This window comes from Rattus norvegicus, chromosome 10 (genome assembly GCF_021556685.1).
Source record: "Rattus norvegicus strain SHRSP/BbbUtx chromosome 10, alternate assembly SHRSP_T2T, whole genome shotgun sequence".
In the NCBI taxonomy this organism is placed as follows: Eukaryota; Metazoa; Chordata; class Mammalia; order Rodentia; family Muridae; genus Rattus; species Rattus norvegicus.
In genome coordinates this window covers 91,469,074-91,484,337 of record NC_141543.1, presented here as the reverse complement: position 1 = coordinate 91,484,337, position 15,264 = coordinate 91,469,074, and the positions used below count along the sequence as shown (strand labels likewise).

The 15,264-nt window shown below is 49.6% G+C and overlaps 2 protein-coding genes across 4 annotated transcripts; both read left to right on the top strand.

Annotated features, from left to right (window-relative positions):
- The first annotated feature begins 3,587 nt into the window (after nucleotides 1-3,587).
- On the top strand, nucleotides 3,588-6,606 carry Krt16 (keratin 16). Of its 2 annotated transcripts, none has more exons than XM_087572217.1 (8): nucleotides 3,588-4,240; nucleotides 4,672-4,754; nucleotides 4,982-5,138; nucleotides 5,223-5,384; nucleotides 5,464-5,589; nucleotides 5,861-6,081; nucleotides 6,181-6,227; nucleotides 6,368-6,606. In XM_087572217.1, exons 1-8 carry the CDS (start codon nucleotides 3,743-3,745, stop codon nucleotides 6,460-6,462), a joined length of 1,389 nt encoding a protein of 462 aa, XP_087428343.1. In that variant the 5' UTR covers nucleotides 3,588-3,742; the 3' UTR covers nucleotides 6,463-6,606. The 2 variants fall into 2 exon arrangements, with proteins under 2 accessions (XP_087428343.1, NP_001008752.1); NM_001008752.2 differs by having other exon boundaries at nucleotides 3,671-4,240; nucleotides 6,178-6,227.
- A 4,576-nt stretch (nucleotides 6,607-11,182) lies between these two features.
- Ka11 (type I keratin KA11) lies at nucleotides 11,183-14,206 on the top strand. Of its 2 annotated transcripts, NM_001008750.1 has the most exons (8): nucleotides 11,183-11,764; nucleotides 12,265-12,347; nucleotides 12,584-12,740; nucleotides 12,825-12,986; nucleotides 13,066-13,191; nucleotides 13,463-13,683; nucleotides 13,780-13,829; nucleotides 13,970-14,064. In NM_001008750.1, the coding sequence occupies exons 1-8, from the start codon at nucleotides 11,183-11,185 to the stop codon at nucleotides 14,062-14,064; spliced, it is 1,476 nt and encodes a 491-aa protein (NP_001008750.1). The 2 variants fall into 2 exon arrangements, with proteins under 2 accessions (NP_001008750.1, XP_087429659.1); XM_087573533.1 differs by lacking the exons at nucleotides 11,183-11,764; nucleotides 12,265-12,347; nucleotides 12,584-12,740 and having other exon boundaries at nucleotides 12,798-12,986; nucleotides 13,970-14,206.
- The last annotated feature ends 1,058 nt before the right edge of the window (nucleotides 14,207-15,264 follow it).

Here is a 15,264-nt window from a genome sequence, read left to right as displayed (position 1 = left end):
GGTAATGCTGAAGTAGGGGTTGGGGCAGGCTCGGAGTCTGTGTAGAGATTCTGATGATCCCGTCAGATTTGGGAACCGCTGTGAGTTGAGGTGTGGCATTGGCCAAAGATGTTTCCTGGCCAATTCGAATGTGACATGACTTCATACCTGAGAAGGGGTGGGGAGAAGGGCAGAGATGGGGGAGGAGTTTATTGCCTGGAGGTAGGCCAGCTTGACTGGTCTCAGTGCCTGTGCCCTGTGGCTTAATGGTTCTGACAACTTTGGGATAAAGATGCATTGCTGGCACACAGGAAGTGTTCCCCAACTCTCTGATCTCTTGCACCACCTGAAGTCCAGACACAACCTTGCCCTGCCAAGATCCTTCAGAGGGTCAGCCTTCTCCTTTATAGTTGGGTCCCAGAGAAAGTCACACTTCTTCAGGTGTCTCCTGTGGTGGATATGGTCGGGGAGTTAAGCACCAAAGGACTTCATACTACCAAAGCGCCTATGTTCCTGACTGGGTTTCTTTCTAGGGTTAAGAGACTGATTGTCTCCTATTCCCTAACATCTGAGAGTTGGGAACAGTGTGTGTGTGTGTGTGTGTGTGTGTGTGTGTGTGTGTGTGTGTGTGCTATCTTGGTGTTGGCTGAGACTCGGGGACTTTCTGTGCGCTAGGCCTGGGTGTGGCCTTTAGATTCTTTTAGAATGGATGTGTGTGTGTGTGTGTGTGTGTGTGTGTGTGTGTGTGTGTGTGTGTGTTTTGATATGAACCTTAGCTTGGAAATTGGAGCTGGGTTTGAGTCTATGTCTCTTTTTATGCTGTTAAATCTTGGGCAAACATTTCACTTTGTGTAGTTGGGTTTTGGTGACCTTTGGTGATTAGGATGACCATTTCCAATCCTAGGGGTGAAGAATCTGTGGGTGGACATGGATTCCAGGCTTATCCACACATCAACGGACTGATTCCATGTAGCAGTACCCAATTAATTACTCAAATCGAGCCTGGCAGAAGCAGGAGCAGTAGCAGCTTTTTCTCCCTACCTGCCCCAGTATTCTGGGTTCCTGAATGAAGCACACACACAGCCCTTATATTTTGATAAGCCTTAAACAACTTAATGGCTGGGCTCCTTCTTAAACACCACATGGCTAATCCACATCCCTTCGATATTCCCAGGTTCTTACTTACTAAAATCTATATTCGATCACAATGGCTCGGGACCCAGTCAGGCAACCCTCTTGGTTCGTGATCTCCTGGCTTTTACATGGTGGCTATGCTCCCTCTCCCATACCTTCTCAGGCTTTCTTTCCTCTTCCTCTCCCAGCATGGCAGATCTCCTTCTTCTTCCTTCTTCAGTCCATTGCTCAAGAATTCTAAAAATCCTTCCTCTGTCTGCCTACACAGCCATTGGCTGCTGGTGACTTTATTTACCAATCAAAACCAACTGGGGGCAGGGTGTGGATTCTTGTGCAACTTTAGAGACCCATATTACCATAATACAAGCATCATGAGACCAAAGTCACTACATTTTGTCTTTTTGTCCAGTAAAAAAGGCTCTTTTCTCTCAGATATGTATTGAACACAATTATAACTATTACACAAACGATAAGGTATGATTTACACTTATAATATCTAGTCGATCAAATTTGGCAATCTAGATAAATCACTCCATCATCTATCCTAACGTAAGGAGTTTACAAGTTTAAACCTGAATTATGTCTTGATTTTAACCTGTACTCCCCTCTGAAAACAACCCTTTCAAATCTAGATCATCTTCCTTAATGGTAAACAACTTGTTTAGTTAGGAGACTATAACTAGTCTCCAACCCTGTCAGAGATCCAGGGATGAATTAAACATGACCTGGCTATATAGGAAGCATAAAAACAAAGCTTCCCAAACTTAAACAATTTGTAGAACCAGCTGACTGCCTAGACAGTCCCCCATATTCCTCATAACAATGTTGGAGTATCTGGCTTCAGCCTTCTGGCCTAGAACCGTCTAACAGACCTTGAGTGAAGCAGGAAATGTTAAGGATTAGTTTACACTGTCTTGGCAGAGCTAAGCTGTCAACCATCCCCCGTTGTGTGTCCATTCCTGAACAGCAATTTTTGTCTGTAGATGAATTAGGGAAATTCTAGCCCAGTGGTTACCTTGTAACAGTTGGAGCAACTCCATATGGAGGTAATGATGCTCAAAATCTTCTTTGAAGTGTGAAAGGGGAACCGTCGGGAGCAGACATGTCTTCTGGTCAAAAGATCAATAAATAATGAAATAATTTAAATGCTATGCTTTGTGGATCTCTGATGCTTTTGAAGACTATCCGTATAAAGTATATCTTAACTGCTTAACTGTGACTACTATTAGCTAATCTAGTATTTGAATAATTTTGTAAACATTTATTATAATTAAATCAGAGTCTTAAATTACCGTAAATTTACTATTTGACCTTAACTTGCAGGACTTAATCATCCTAAAGTCCTGTGCACACTGGATGAACAGAGGCACCAAGCCCAGCTAGGGAAAATCTGGGCAAGATGGTTTCCACATGGGACCTCTAAGGCCCTTGAGGGGTAGAGTGGGGTTAGGGCTGATGGCTCACAAGCAGTATCAGGAGCAGGATGGAATTCCTTCCTATAGAGTCCACTACAGAGCACAGTGGGTTACTCTGTGTAGGTGAGTGCAGGAGGTGGCATGGAGGAACTGCGGGTGGGTGCTCTCTAAGTGTAGGGCTCATATGTTAGGGGTCAGGATATGGAGGTTGGTAAGAAAGGCAGCAAGGCTGCAGAAGAAGGATGAACAGACAGTCCACAGGGGTAGGGTCCTCCAGGCATGCTTCTTGTGACTCTTAGGTGTCCCGCAAGAACTGAGGCCCAGGGGTTGGGGATTTAGCTCAGTGGTAGAGCGCTTGCCTAGGAAGTGCAAGGCCCTGGGTTCGGTCCCCAGCTCCGAAAAAAAAAAAAAAAAAAGAACTGAGACCCATAGGTGTGACAGGATCCTCCTGTATTGTTCACTGGGTGAGGGAAAGTGTAGGCATGTGGCAGCATATGGAGAGAATGCTGTGGTGTACACCACTGTGGACATCCTGGTGTCTCAAAGGCAGCTTCCAAATCCAAATTACATCACATGGGAAATGAAATCTTTGATTTTTTTTTAGAACTAGAAAGGGCTGCAGTTACCCAGCCTGGACTTGTCTCTTTGGAGGGGGAGAGCAGGCACAGAGAAGAGTTATGAAGGGCTTCGGGATCCATGGTGAGGGACCTTTTAAATGGAGAGTATCACAAGGCAGTCTGGGATGGCATTCATGAAACTCCAGCCACCTAAGGTTCTCACTGTGGGGCAGGGACTGGTTGACTCACTGCCTGAAGACACGCCTGCCACAAGGCAGCCTGCACCTAGGCCTCCCTGTTGCTGTCCCCTCAGGCTCAAGGAACAGAAGCCCATTTCTGGCCACACAAGCTGAGTCACTACTGACTCGAATTTGTGTGTTTTTCTATTGGCCCCACACCCCAAAAGGTAGGCAGGAACTCTGAGCCAGCAAATGGAAGAGAGAGTCCACCCTGGGCTGAATAATCCAGAGTGGGTAGTTGGACAGGACTGACTGACAAAATCCACAGTGGAACCTGGAGTCAGCAGAAGGAGGGCCCCACCTTCTCCCGGTGCATATAAAAGAGTCTGGTGTCTGAGGCATTCTCAGCATCTGCACCCTCCACTGAGCAGTTCTCTCTTCTCCCTGCTCACTTACCCACACTCTCACGTTCCTCAGCATGGCCACCTGCAGCCGTCAGTTCACCTCCTCCAGCTCCATGAAGAGCTCCTGTGGCATCGGTGGTGGCTCTAGCCGCATGTCCTCCGTCCTGGCTGGAGGATCCTGCCGGGCTCCCAGCACTTATGGGGGCATGTCGGTCACCTCCTCTCGCTTCTCCTCTGGGGCAGCCTGTGGGATTGGAGGTGGCTATAGTGGGGGCTTCAGCAGCAGCAGTTTTGGTGGTGGATTTGGTGGAGGACTTGGTGGTGGATTTGGTGGAGGACTTGGTGGTGGATTTGGTGGTGGTCTTGGCGATGGGCTCCTGGTTGGCAGTGAGAAAGTGACCATGCAAAACCTCAATGACCGCTTGGCCACCTACCTGGATAAGGTGCGTGCCCTGGAAGAGGCCAACAGTGACCTGGAGGTGAAGATCCGTGACTGGTACCAGAGGCAGCGTCCCACTGAGATCAAAGACTACACCCCCTTCTTCAGGACCATCGAGGACCTGCAGAGCAAGGTGGGTGGCTCTGGTGGATGAGACGACAGCAGAACCATGGGCTTTGGGAAGACACCTGTACAGATACATAAGCAAGTAGACTGAAGACCTTTTCAAGTTAAAGGTCAGTGCTATCCAGAGACATTGCTGAAGGTCCTTTAAGAGCATCCATGCCTCAGCTGGAACTGGGACTCTGACACTTAATCCTTTTGAGGCCACTTTATGCTACATGCTCACCTCCTCAGCTCTGGACCTAGGATAGAGGTGATGATAGATGTCAGTGCACCCCTACATAACCTGAGCTGGGAGTAGAAGTAAGCAATCAGTTGTCAGAAGCTGTAGTAGCTGAACTGTTAGGCGTGGGTTGGCTCCTCTTGCTCCCCTCTTCCTTGGCCCTTGAGTAGCAGGGTTTCTGGGTGATCAGGCCTTGAATCTTTTCATTTTCCCTCTAGATCGTTAGAGCCAAGCAGGAGAATGCGCAGTCCGTTTTGCAGATCGACAATGCCAGGCTGGCAGCTAATGACTTCAGGACCAAGTGAGCAACCAGCATGCTGGGCTGAAGGCAGAGGGCAGAGGGCAGAGGGCAGAGGGCAGAGGGCAGAGGGCAGTAGGCAGAGGGCAGAGGGCAGAGGGCAGAGGGCAGAGGGCAGAGGGCAGTAGGCAGAGGGCAGAGGGCAGAGGGCAGAGGGCAGAGGGCAGAGGGCAGAGGGAAGGACAAAAGAGTAGGGTTGTCCATCTGTCACTGTAACCTTTCTTTCCCAGGTATGATAATGAGACGTCCTTGCGTCAGTTAGTGGAAAGTGACATCAACAACCTTCGCCGTGTGCTGGATGAACTGACTATGTCCAGGGCAGACCTGGAGATGCAGATCGAGAGTCTCAGGGAGGAGCTGGCCTACCTGAAGAAGAATCACGAGGAGGTGGGGCTGCTGCTGGGTTTGGGAGATGCAAGGCAGTGTGGTGAGGTCCCTAGGAGAAGTGACCAACCCTCATGACCTTTGCAGGAGATGCTTGCCTTGAGGGGTCAGACTGGTGGGGACGTCAACGTGGAGATGGACGCAGCTCCTGGTGTGGACCTGAGCCGCATCCTGAACGAGATGAGGGACCAGTATGAGCAGATGGCAGAGAAGAACCGCAGAGATGTGGAGGCCTGGTTCCAGAGCAAGGTGGGGACCCGCTTCCTCTGTGACTTCTGGCCACGGAGGCTGTGCAGAGTCTCACCCCCTTTCCTGTCTTCTGTCTCAGACCGAGGAGCTGAACCAAGAGGTGGCTTCTAACCATGAGCTGATACAGAGCGGCCGCAGCGAGGTGTCTGAGCTCCGCAGGGTGTTCCAGGGCCTGGAGATCGAACTGCAGTCCCAGCTCAGCATGGTATGAAGAATCTGGTCCTAGTGCAGTCCAGTAGTCCCCTTCCCTCAGGGGTCACCAGGGCAGGAGACTGGCGGCACCGTGGTACCCATTATACAGATAGAGAAAATAAAGTCAGAAAGTATGGGAAATATTTTTCCAATAAATCTTTTCTAATTACTGCTCCAGTTGGGGTCAAGATCCACGGACCTATCTAAAATATGTCCCAGGGGCCAGCAGAGACAGAGGACACCATCGCTATTGATCATCACCCCCGTACTTTCTTCACTCACAGAAAGCATCCTTGGAGAACAGCCTAGAAGAGACCAAAGGCAGATACTGCGTGCAGCTGTCCCAGATCCAGGGTTTGATCGGCAGCCTGGAGGAGCAGCTGGCTCAGCTGCGCTGCGAGATGGAGCAGCAGAGCCAGGAGTACAACATCTTGTTGGATGTGAAGACTCGGCTGGAGCAGGAGATCGCCACCTACCGCCGTCTGCTGGATGGCGAGAATGTCCAGTGAGTTGGCCCTTAGTCCCTGCTCACCGTACCTCTTCCTCTGCTGCTTTCTGCACATCTAATGATTGTGTTTCTTCTCACCCACCCCCATCCCAGCAGCTCCTCCTCACAGCACTCCTCTGGGCAGTCCTATTCTTCTGGAGAAGGTAAGGTTCCTGGGACAACAGCTTGACTCTGTAGGGTCGGGGCTGAGGCCCTCCTCCCAGAGTCCTGGCAATCCAGTTCCCTCCTTGGCAGCTTGCTTATGTCCCACAATCCACCTCACACTTTTGTTTCTCTTTTTCAGTCTTCTCCTCATCCTCCCGGCAGCCCCGGTCCATCCTCAAGGAGCAAGGCTCAACCAGCTTCAGCCAGAGCCAAAGTCAGAGTTCCGGGTACTAATCCGGTTTGCCCAGCGCCTCCTGACCCTCACCAGCCTCTCATCCTGGCCTCTTGGGGCAGGACCCTGTTTTCTTAATGTGGTCCCCAACTGTCTCCCTTACCCCTCATGGTGATAGTCTAATAAAGCTTTCTGGTTGATGCAAATTTGTGTGATGTCCATGTTTATAGACGGGAGAGGAGTTGCAGGGACCTCCCAGGAATTCCTCCTGGGTCCCCAAACTTAAAGAGTTGCAGGTAATAGACTGTGTTTCAGAAGAGCTTGCAGAGATTTCTGGAAGTTCCCCATGCCAGCAGTGTTGTGAATGGGGGTCTCCAAGGAGGGAAGACATTCATGTGTGTATGTGGCCACTATGTGAGATCATAGAAAGGATCTTTCACTATCGTCTTCCAGAGACCCTGCAAGGCAGAGGTTATTAGGATCATTTTCAGGTTGAGAACTTGGAGAAATCCAGGGGTATATGAGCTTTCCGTTTGGACACAGCAGGGAATACTTGACGCTCCTCCCAGGTCTACTGTGTGGCTGGAGCCTTTTCCTTTCCATTCATAGCCCTCTATTCCATGTGTTCAGGTATTTCTCCTCTAGAGACGCCCAAGTTTGAGCCCTGAACTTCAGAGTTGTGCTTGGGAATTGCTCAACTACACACAAGTGAACATTACACACATACATACAGAAGACAGACAGACAGACACACACACACATAAACACTCACAAGACTGAACATCGCACATACATATGCAGGCACATACACACAAGCATACACGCTTATACACAGAGACACAAACACAAACTCATACACACAAACACACACAAAAATGCACACAGTGCCACACACAAATACACACAGACACACACATACACACACAGAGAAGTCAATATCACATATACACACACGGACACACACATAAATACACTTATACACAGATACACATACACACACAGAAACACACACACATACACACCAGACAGACAGACACACAGAAACACTCAGACACAGACACACATCCAGGCACACAAACTCACCCACCTATCCACCCACCCCCGTTATGGCATTGAAGGCAGGGAAGGTAGAGACTTAGGATAGAATCATGTTTCTGGCCAGGATAAAAGTCTCTCCTAGGCTGTCCTTCCTCCTCACCTCATCCATTCCTTCCCCTGAAGCTGATGAGTACCAGAGAGACATCTGCTACCCACGCCTTCTTCCTCATCCCCGTCCATCCCCATGGCTGACACCATTTCAGGAGCCTGTCTTATCCTTCCCTGTAACTGTGTACACTCGTCTCTTTACATCTGTCTCTCCTGTTCCCAGCTCCAGGAGATGACCCTTCTCACAAGAGCACGGTCAAAGTCAAGGCAAAAGTGAGAAAACTTGACCTCAGCACCTCTTACTTGTGGGCCTGTGATGGTTCCCCTTACTCTTCCCACTTGGCCTTCCCTGTGCTGCTCCCATTAGTCAACTCTTCTTGCCTAATTGCACGACCACACCTCTCAGCCTGTGTTCCTGTTTCCTGGATGCTTTTCAGAATTTAAATGAAAAAACAAACTTATGAACATATAGTAGCATAATGTGTGTGTGTGTGTGTATGTGTGTGTGTGCATGAGTGTGTGTGCATGCGTGTGTCTGTGTGTCTGTGTGTGTGTGTATGTGCATGTATCAGTATCAGTGTGTGTGTGTTGTAAGTTTGTTATGAGTGTGTTTGCATGTGTTTGCCGGGAGCCAAGCACACTCTGTCTCAGCTATTTTCTCAGGCTCATGTTTACAGCCTTTTGTCTCCCGGAAACCATTCATCTCTTTTTATCACTTTTACAGCCTGCACTCTGGCAAAGCCACCCAGTTGTCTGTTCTCATCAGTACACCCTCAATTGACAGTTTATGGGTAATGGGATGGTGGTGACAGTGATGATTTGATCTGGGGCCTGTCATGGCCTTCCCGCTTGCCTGTCTTTATAAGCCACTGTCCTGAAATAAAGTTTGAGAGCTTGATCAGACAATTGACTTGCTCTCCTTCCTTGGGCCTTCTGGTCCCCATTCTTTGCCCCCTCTCCAGGTCTCTGCTGCACCCCCACTACCCCACAGGATGGGACAACTCGTGTCCAGATGTGGGGCTTGGTTGGGGGATCTGTATGAACGTTTCTTGCCCATGGATGTCCCCCTCACACAGGATCAACACTTCCCAGGGGTCGGGAGAGAAGATCTGCATTGTGATTGCCAAGGGCTCCCACTGTGAGTGCGATCCTTGTAAGGTAAGATTAAGAAATGCAGTTATGGGACAGGCATTGAGTAAACACAGCGTAGTTTTAAAGGGTCTCAAGGAGTCCCTCAAGGCACAAAGAACTCGGGTTAGGAAGAAGGATCTTGCTCAATTCTTTATATTCATTGACGATACTTGTTCTTGGTTTCCCCAAGAGGGAACTACTGATGAAAACAACGTGGGCCAGTGTGACAGCCTTTGCTGACTGAGATGAAGATATGTACAGGATATCTTGGGGCGCTACGGTGCCGGATCTAGTCAGGGCAAAAGACAGCCTTTTTTTTTTTTGTGATTTTTACACAAAGACTTGCGGGCTGTAGGTCCCCTGCAGTGTGATAAGTAGTGTCATCTTCTACATAAAATCCCCACTCAGAGGACAAGATAGTAAGAAATCAGAGAGTCCCGTTCCTTAAGCACATTAACTGTACCTATCTGGTAAGCATTTAATAAAAACTCACAAAGGCATTGAGTGGAGATGGAAAGTGCTTGCAGATGGCTCCTAAGGCTATACATTCAGGGAAATGAAATGCTTTGAAGAATAATAAGAGGAGCCTCAGGCTATAAGATTTGCTCCTCAATGGTTTGTCTTTGTTTTTCCTTTATGGAATAGACAGGGCCTCATTTGTTTGTAACCCAGGATCGTCTGAAAATCATTGTGGAGTATAGTTAGACTCTTCTTAAACTCACAGAAATCCTCCTCCCCTAGTGTCTCCCTTAGTCTGGTTGATAAGATTACATGGGTAGTTAACCACACACATCTATCACTTAAGCATATCCAAATTCAATAATTGATCTATACCTTTTTTATGTTTAATATTTGGAAATGATTTCTCGTAATATATAGGATTGAAAGGATAAAGGAATTGTGTGTCAAGTTTCAACTTACACACTCACAGACACACAGACACACAGACACGCAGACACGCAGACACACACACACACACACACATACACACACACACACACTTATGAGCTCTTCTCAATGTGAAGGTCAAGAATCAGACAGGGCATAAAAGTTGACCATTAAAGATTTTTTTCCACGTTTATTAACTTGGGTATTACTTTTTTTTCCCCATCTTTATTAACTTGAGTATTTCTTATTCACATTTCGATTGTTACTCCCCTTCCCGGTTCCCAGATTGTGAAGGGTCTGATGTTCTGAGAGCCTCCTGAGCCTCTGTCCCCTGTAGATTGGTCGTGGGAACAAGTCGAACTGGGGGTCTTCTCTGAACTGTGTAGCCAGAATGAAAGGTATCCTCACCAGTCCAGAGCCCTGTGCACCCGGAATGAATGGAGGCACCAAGCCTAGCCTGGGTAGTTCCTGGGCATGGTTTCTACATTGGGCACCCTGAGGCCCATGGAGTGGCAGAGTGGTTTGTGGCTTGGGGTTCACAAGCAGCATTAGAAGCAGGATTGAAGTCCCTCCTATTGAGTCCACTACAGGCCACAGTGGGGTACCCTGTGTAGGTGAGTGCAGGAGGTTGCATGGAGGAGCTGTGGGTGGGTGCTCTCTAGGTATAGGGGTCATATGTTAGGGGTCAGGCTATGGAGGTTGGTAAGAAACGCAGCAAGGCTACAGAGGGAGAATGAATAGGGTGACCACGGTAATAGGGTCTTCCAGGCATGCTTCTTGTGACTCTTATTTATGTGTCCCGAAAGAACTGACCGATGCCCTAAAGGATGACAAAATCCTCCTGTAGTGTGCAGAAGTGAGATGAGGCAAGGCCATGTGGTGGCTAGGGGTGCATGTTATTTTGCACACCAGTCCTGACACCTTGGTGTCTCAAAGGCAGCTTTCAAATCCAATTACATCCCATGGTAAAGCAAATCAACTGACTTCTTAGAACCTGGAAGACCTCCATCTCCATAGCCCAGACTTGTCCCTGTGGAGCAAGAGCAGGCACAGCGAAGGGAGGTGAGTGGCTTCGGGATCCATGGTGAGCAACCTAGCCCTACCTTGTGGCAAGTAGGCCTCATGGGAGAGCATCGCAAAGCAGTCTGCGATGGTATTAGTGACACTCTTGTCACTTAATGTTCTCATTGTTGGGCAGAGACTGGGTGACCTCCTGCCTGAGGATTGGCCTGCCACAAGACCGTCTGCACGTAGGCTTTCCCGTAGCTCTCCCCTCAGGCTCCAAGAACAGAAGCCCATTTCTGCCAACGCAACCTGAGTACTGGTTTGAATCTGTGTGTTTTTCTGTTGTTCCCAACCCTCAGTGCTGGGCAGGAAGTCTGAGCCAGCACACGGAAGAGAGAGTCCACCCTGTGCCGAATAATCTAGAGTGGGGCATTGGACCGGATTGATTGATGAAATCCACAGTGGAACCTGGAGTCAGCAGAAGGAGGGCCCCACCTTCCTGCGGTGCATATAAAAGAATGTGGTGTCTGCGGTATCACCAGCTTCTGCACCCTCCACTGAACAGTTCTCTCTTCTCCCTGCTCACTTACCCACACCCTCACGTTCCTCAGCATGGCCACCTGCAACCGTCAGTTCACCTCCTCCAGCTGTTGGAAGGGCTCCTGTGGCATCGGTGGTGGCTTTAGCCGCATGTCCTCAGTCCTGGCTGGAGGATCCTGCCGGGCTCCCAGCACCTATGGGGGCATGTCCGTCACCTCCTCTCGTTTCTCCTCTCGGGGAGCCTGTGGGATTGGAGGTGGCTATGGTGGGCGCTTCAGCAGCAGCAGTTTTGGTGGTGGTATTGGTGGAGGACTTGGTGGTGGTATTGGCGGAGGACTTGGTGGTGGTATTGGTGGTGGTCTTGGTGGTGGTATTGGTGGAGGACTTGGTGGTGGTCTTGGTGGTGGTATTGGTGGAGGACTTGGTGGTGGTATTGGTGATGGGCTTGGCAATGGGCTCCTGGTAGGCAGTGAGAAAGTGACCATGCAGAATCTCAATGATCGTTTGTCCAACTACATGGATCAGGTGCGTGCCCTGGAAAAGGCCAACAGTGACCTGGAGGTGAAGATCCGGGACTGGTACCAGAGGCAGCGTCCCACTGAGCTTAAAGACTATCGTTCCCACTTCAGGACCATCGAGGACCTGAAGAGCCAGGTGGGTGGTTCTGGCAAATGAGATGACAGCAGTGCTGTGGGCTTTAGGAAGACACTTGTAGAAAGTCTAATACATAAGCAAGTAGACTAAAGACCTTTTGAGGTTAAAGGTCAGTGCTATCCAGAGAAGTTGCTGACTTTCCTTTTAAAATGTCTATGTGTCAGCTTCAACTGGAACCCTGACTCTTAATCCTCTTGAGACTGCTTTTTGCTAAATGCTCAGTTCCTTTGCTCTGGACCCAAGATAGGGGTTATGGTAGTCATAAGTGCACCCCAATTATTTATCCTGAGCTAGGCAGAGAAATAGGTACTCAGGTTTTTTTTTTTTTTTTTTTTTTTTTTTTTTTTTTTTACAGAATTTGCAGGCGTTGACCTGCTAGCCAGATGATCACTGGTTTTGGGTTGGCTCCTTTTGCTCCCCTCTGTCATTTACCCTTGAGTAGCCTTGAGTAGTAGATTCTCTGGGTGATCAGTCTTCCTATTATTTAATTTTCCGTCTAGATCATGACAGCCACACAGGAGAATGCACAGACCAATTTACAGATCGACAATGCCAGGCTGGCAGCTAATGACTTCAGGACCAAGTAAGCAACCAGCATGCTGGGCTGAGGACAGAGGACAGAGGACAGAGGGCAGAGGGCAGAGGGCAGTGGGCAGAGGGCAGTGGGCAGAGGACAGAGGGCAGAGGGCAGAGGTCAGAGGGCAGAAGGCAGAGGGCAGAGGGCAGAGGGCAGAGGGCAGAGGGCAGAGGGCAGAAGGCAGAGGGTAGGGACAAAAGAGTAGGGTTGTCTTTCTGTTGCTTTGACCTCTCTCCTCTCAGGTATGAGTCTGAGCTGTTCTTGAGTCAGTCCGTGGAAATAGACGTCCAAAACATAACCAAGGTGCTAGATGACCTGGGCTCAATTGGAGCCGACCTGGAGATGCAGATTCAAAGCCTCACAGAGGAGCTGGCCGCCCTGAATAGGAATCACCAGGAGGTGGGGCTGCTGCTGGGTTTGGGAGATGCAAGGCAGTGTGGTGAGGTCCCTAGGAGAAGTGACCAACCCTCATGACCTTTGCAGGAGATGCTTGCCTTGAGGGGTCAGACTGGTGGGGACGTCAACGTGGAGATGGACGCAGCTCCTGGTGTGGACCTGAGCCGCATCCTGAACGAGATGAGGGACCAGTATGAGCAGATGGCAGAGAAGAACCGCAGAGATGTGGAGGCCTGGTTCCAGAGCAAGGTGGGGACCCGCTTCCTCTGTGACTTCTGGCCACGGAGGCTGTGCAGAGTCTCACCCCTTTTCCTGTCTTCTGTCTCAGACCGAGGAGCTGAACCAAGAGGTGGCTTCTAACCATGAGCTGATACAGAGCGGCCGCAGCGAGGTGTCTGAGCTCCGCAGGGTGTTCCAGGGCCTGGAGATAGAACTGCAGTCCCAGCTCAGCGTGGTATGAAGAATCTGGTCCTAGTGCAGTCCAGTGGTCCCCTTCCTTGAGGGGTCACAAGGGCAGGAGACTGGCGGCACCGTGGTACCCATTATACAGATAGAGAAAATAAAGTCAGAAAGTATGGGAAAGATTATTCCAATAAATCTCTTCTAATTACTACTCCAGTTGGGGTCAAGATCCACGGACCTATCTAACAAATTGCCCAGGGTCCAGCAGAGACAGAGGTGACCATCGCTATTGATCATCACCCCCGTACTTTCTTCACTCACAGAAAGCATCCTTGGAGAACAGCCTAGAAGAGACCAAAGGCAGATACTGCGTGCAGCTGTCCCAGATCCAGGGTTTGATCGGCAGCCTGGAGGAGCAGCTGGCTCAGCTGCGCTGCGAGATGGAGCAGCAGAGCCAGGAGTACAACATCTTGTTGGATGTGAAGACTCGGCTGGAGCAGGAGATCGCCACCTACCGCCGTCTGCTGGATAGCGAGAATGTCCAGTGAGTTGGCCCTTAGTCCCTGCTCACCGTACCTCTTCCTCTGCTGCTTTCTGCACATCTAATGATTGTGTTTCTTCTCACCCACCCCCATCCCAGCAGCTCCTCCTCACAGCACTCCTCTGGGCAGTCCTATTCTTCTGGAGAAGGTAAGGTTCCTGGGACAACAGCTTGGCTCTGTAGGGTCGGGGCTGAGGCCCTCCTCCCAGAGTCCTGGGAATCCAGGTCCCTCCTTGGCAACTTGCTTAGTTCCCACAATCCACCTCACACTTTTGTTTCTCTTTTTCAGTCTTCTCCTCATCCTCCCGGCAGCCCCGGTCCATCCTCAAGGATCAAGGCTCAACCAGCTTCAGCCAGAGCCAAAGTCAGAGTTCCGGGAACTAATCTAGTCTGCCCAGCGCCTCCTGACCCTCACCAGCCTCTCATCCTGTGGGCTTGGGGCAGGACCCTGTTTTCTTAATGTGGTCCCCATCTGTCTCCCTTACCCTCTCATGGTGGTAGGTTAATAAAGCTTTCTGGTTGATGCAAATTTGTGTGATGTCCATGTTTATCGGATGGGAGAGGAGTAGAAGGAACCTCCCTGGAACTCCTCTTGGGATCTCAGACTTAAAGAGGTGCAGAGAATATGTTGTGTTTCAGAAGAGCTTGCAAGAGGTTTCTGGAAATTCTCCATGCCAGCGGGGGTTGAGTGGTGAATGGGGGGTACCCAAAGAGGGAAGATATTTATGTATGTGTATGACCACTGAGTTAGATCCTACAAAGGATCTTCAACTATTGTCTTCCTGGGACCCTTCAAGGCAGATGAAATTAGGGCCATTTTGGGGTTGGGAAGTTTTAGGAATCAATGAGGTATCTGTGCTTCCATTTATAACACAGCACGTGACATTTGAAGCTCCTTCCTAGGTCTACTGTGTGGCTACAGTCTGCTTTTCTGTTATTTCCACTTTATTCCATGTGTTCAGATATTTCTTCCCTGAAGACTCCTGAGTACACACAGAGACCCACACACAGACACTCACACACATAGAAACACACACACACACACACACACACACACACACACACACACACACACACTCTCTCTCTCTCTCTCTCTCTCTCTCTCTCTCACACACACAGAGTTTGGCTTTGAAGGGAAGAAAGGTAGAGCCTTAGTTTGGAATCATGGCTGTGGCCAGGATAAAACTCTCTCCTAGGCTGTCCTTCCTCCTCACCTCATCCATTCCTTCCCCTGAAGCTGATGAGTACCAGAGAGACATCTGCTACCCATGCCCTCTTCCTCATCCCCGTCCTTCCCCATGGCTGACACCATTTCAGGAGCCTGTCTTATCCTTCCCTGTAACTGTGTACACACGTCTCTTTACATCTGTCTCTCCTGTTCCCAGCTCCAGGAGATGACCCTTCTCACAAGAGCATGGTCAAAGTCAAGGCAAAAGTGAGAAAACTTGACCTCAGCACCCGTTACTTGTGGGCCTGTGATGGTTCCCCTTACTCTTCCCACTTGGCCTTCCCTGTGCTGCTCCCATGAGTCAACTCTTCTTGCCTAATTGCACGGTCCACACCTCTCAGCCTGTGTTCCTTTTT

Bases quoted from the DNA above. Each gene is read 5' to 3' on its own strand.
- Krt16 (NM_001008752.2), top strand. From the start codon at position 3,743: ATGGCCACCTGCAGCCGTCAGTTCACCTCCTCCAGCTCCATGAAGAGC. The intron at 4,241-4,671 runs GTGGGTGGCTCT...TTTTCCCTCTAG, and splicing joins TCGAGGACCTGCAGAGCAAG to ATCGTTAGAGCCAAGCAGGA. The intron at 6,228-6,367 runs GTAAGGTTCCTG...TCTCTTTTTCAG, and splicing joins GTCCTATTCTTCTGGAGAAG to TCTTCTCCTCATCCTCCCGG.
- Ka11 (NM_001008750.1), top strand. From the start codon at position 11,183: ATGGCCACCTGCAACCGTCAGTTCACCTCCTCCAGCTGTTGGAAGGGC. The intron at 11,765-12,264 runs GTGGGTGGTTCT...TTTTCCGTCTAG, and splicing joins TCGAGGACCTGAAGAGCCAG to ATCATGACAGCCACACAGGA. The intron at 12,741-12,824 runs GTGGGGCTGCTG...TGACCTTTGCAG, and splicing joins TGAATAGGAATCACCAGGAG to GAGATGCTTGCCTTGAGGGG.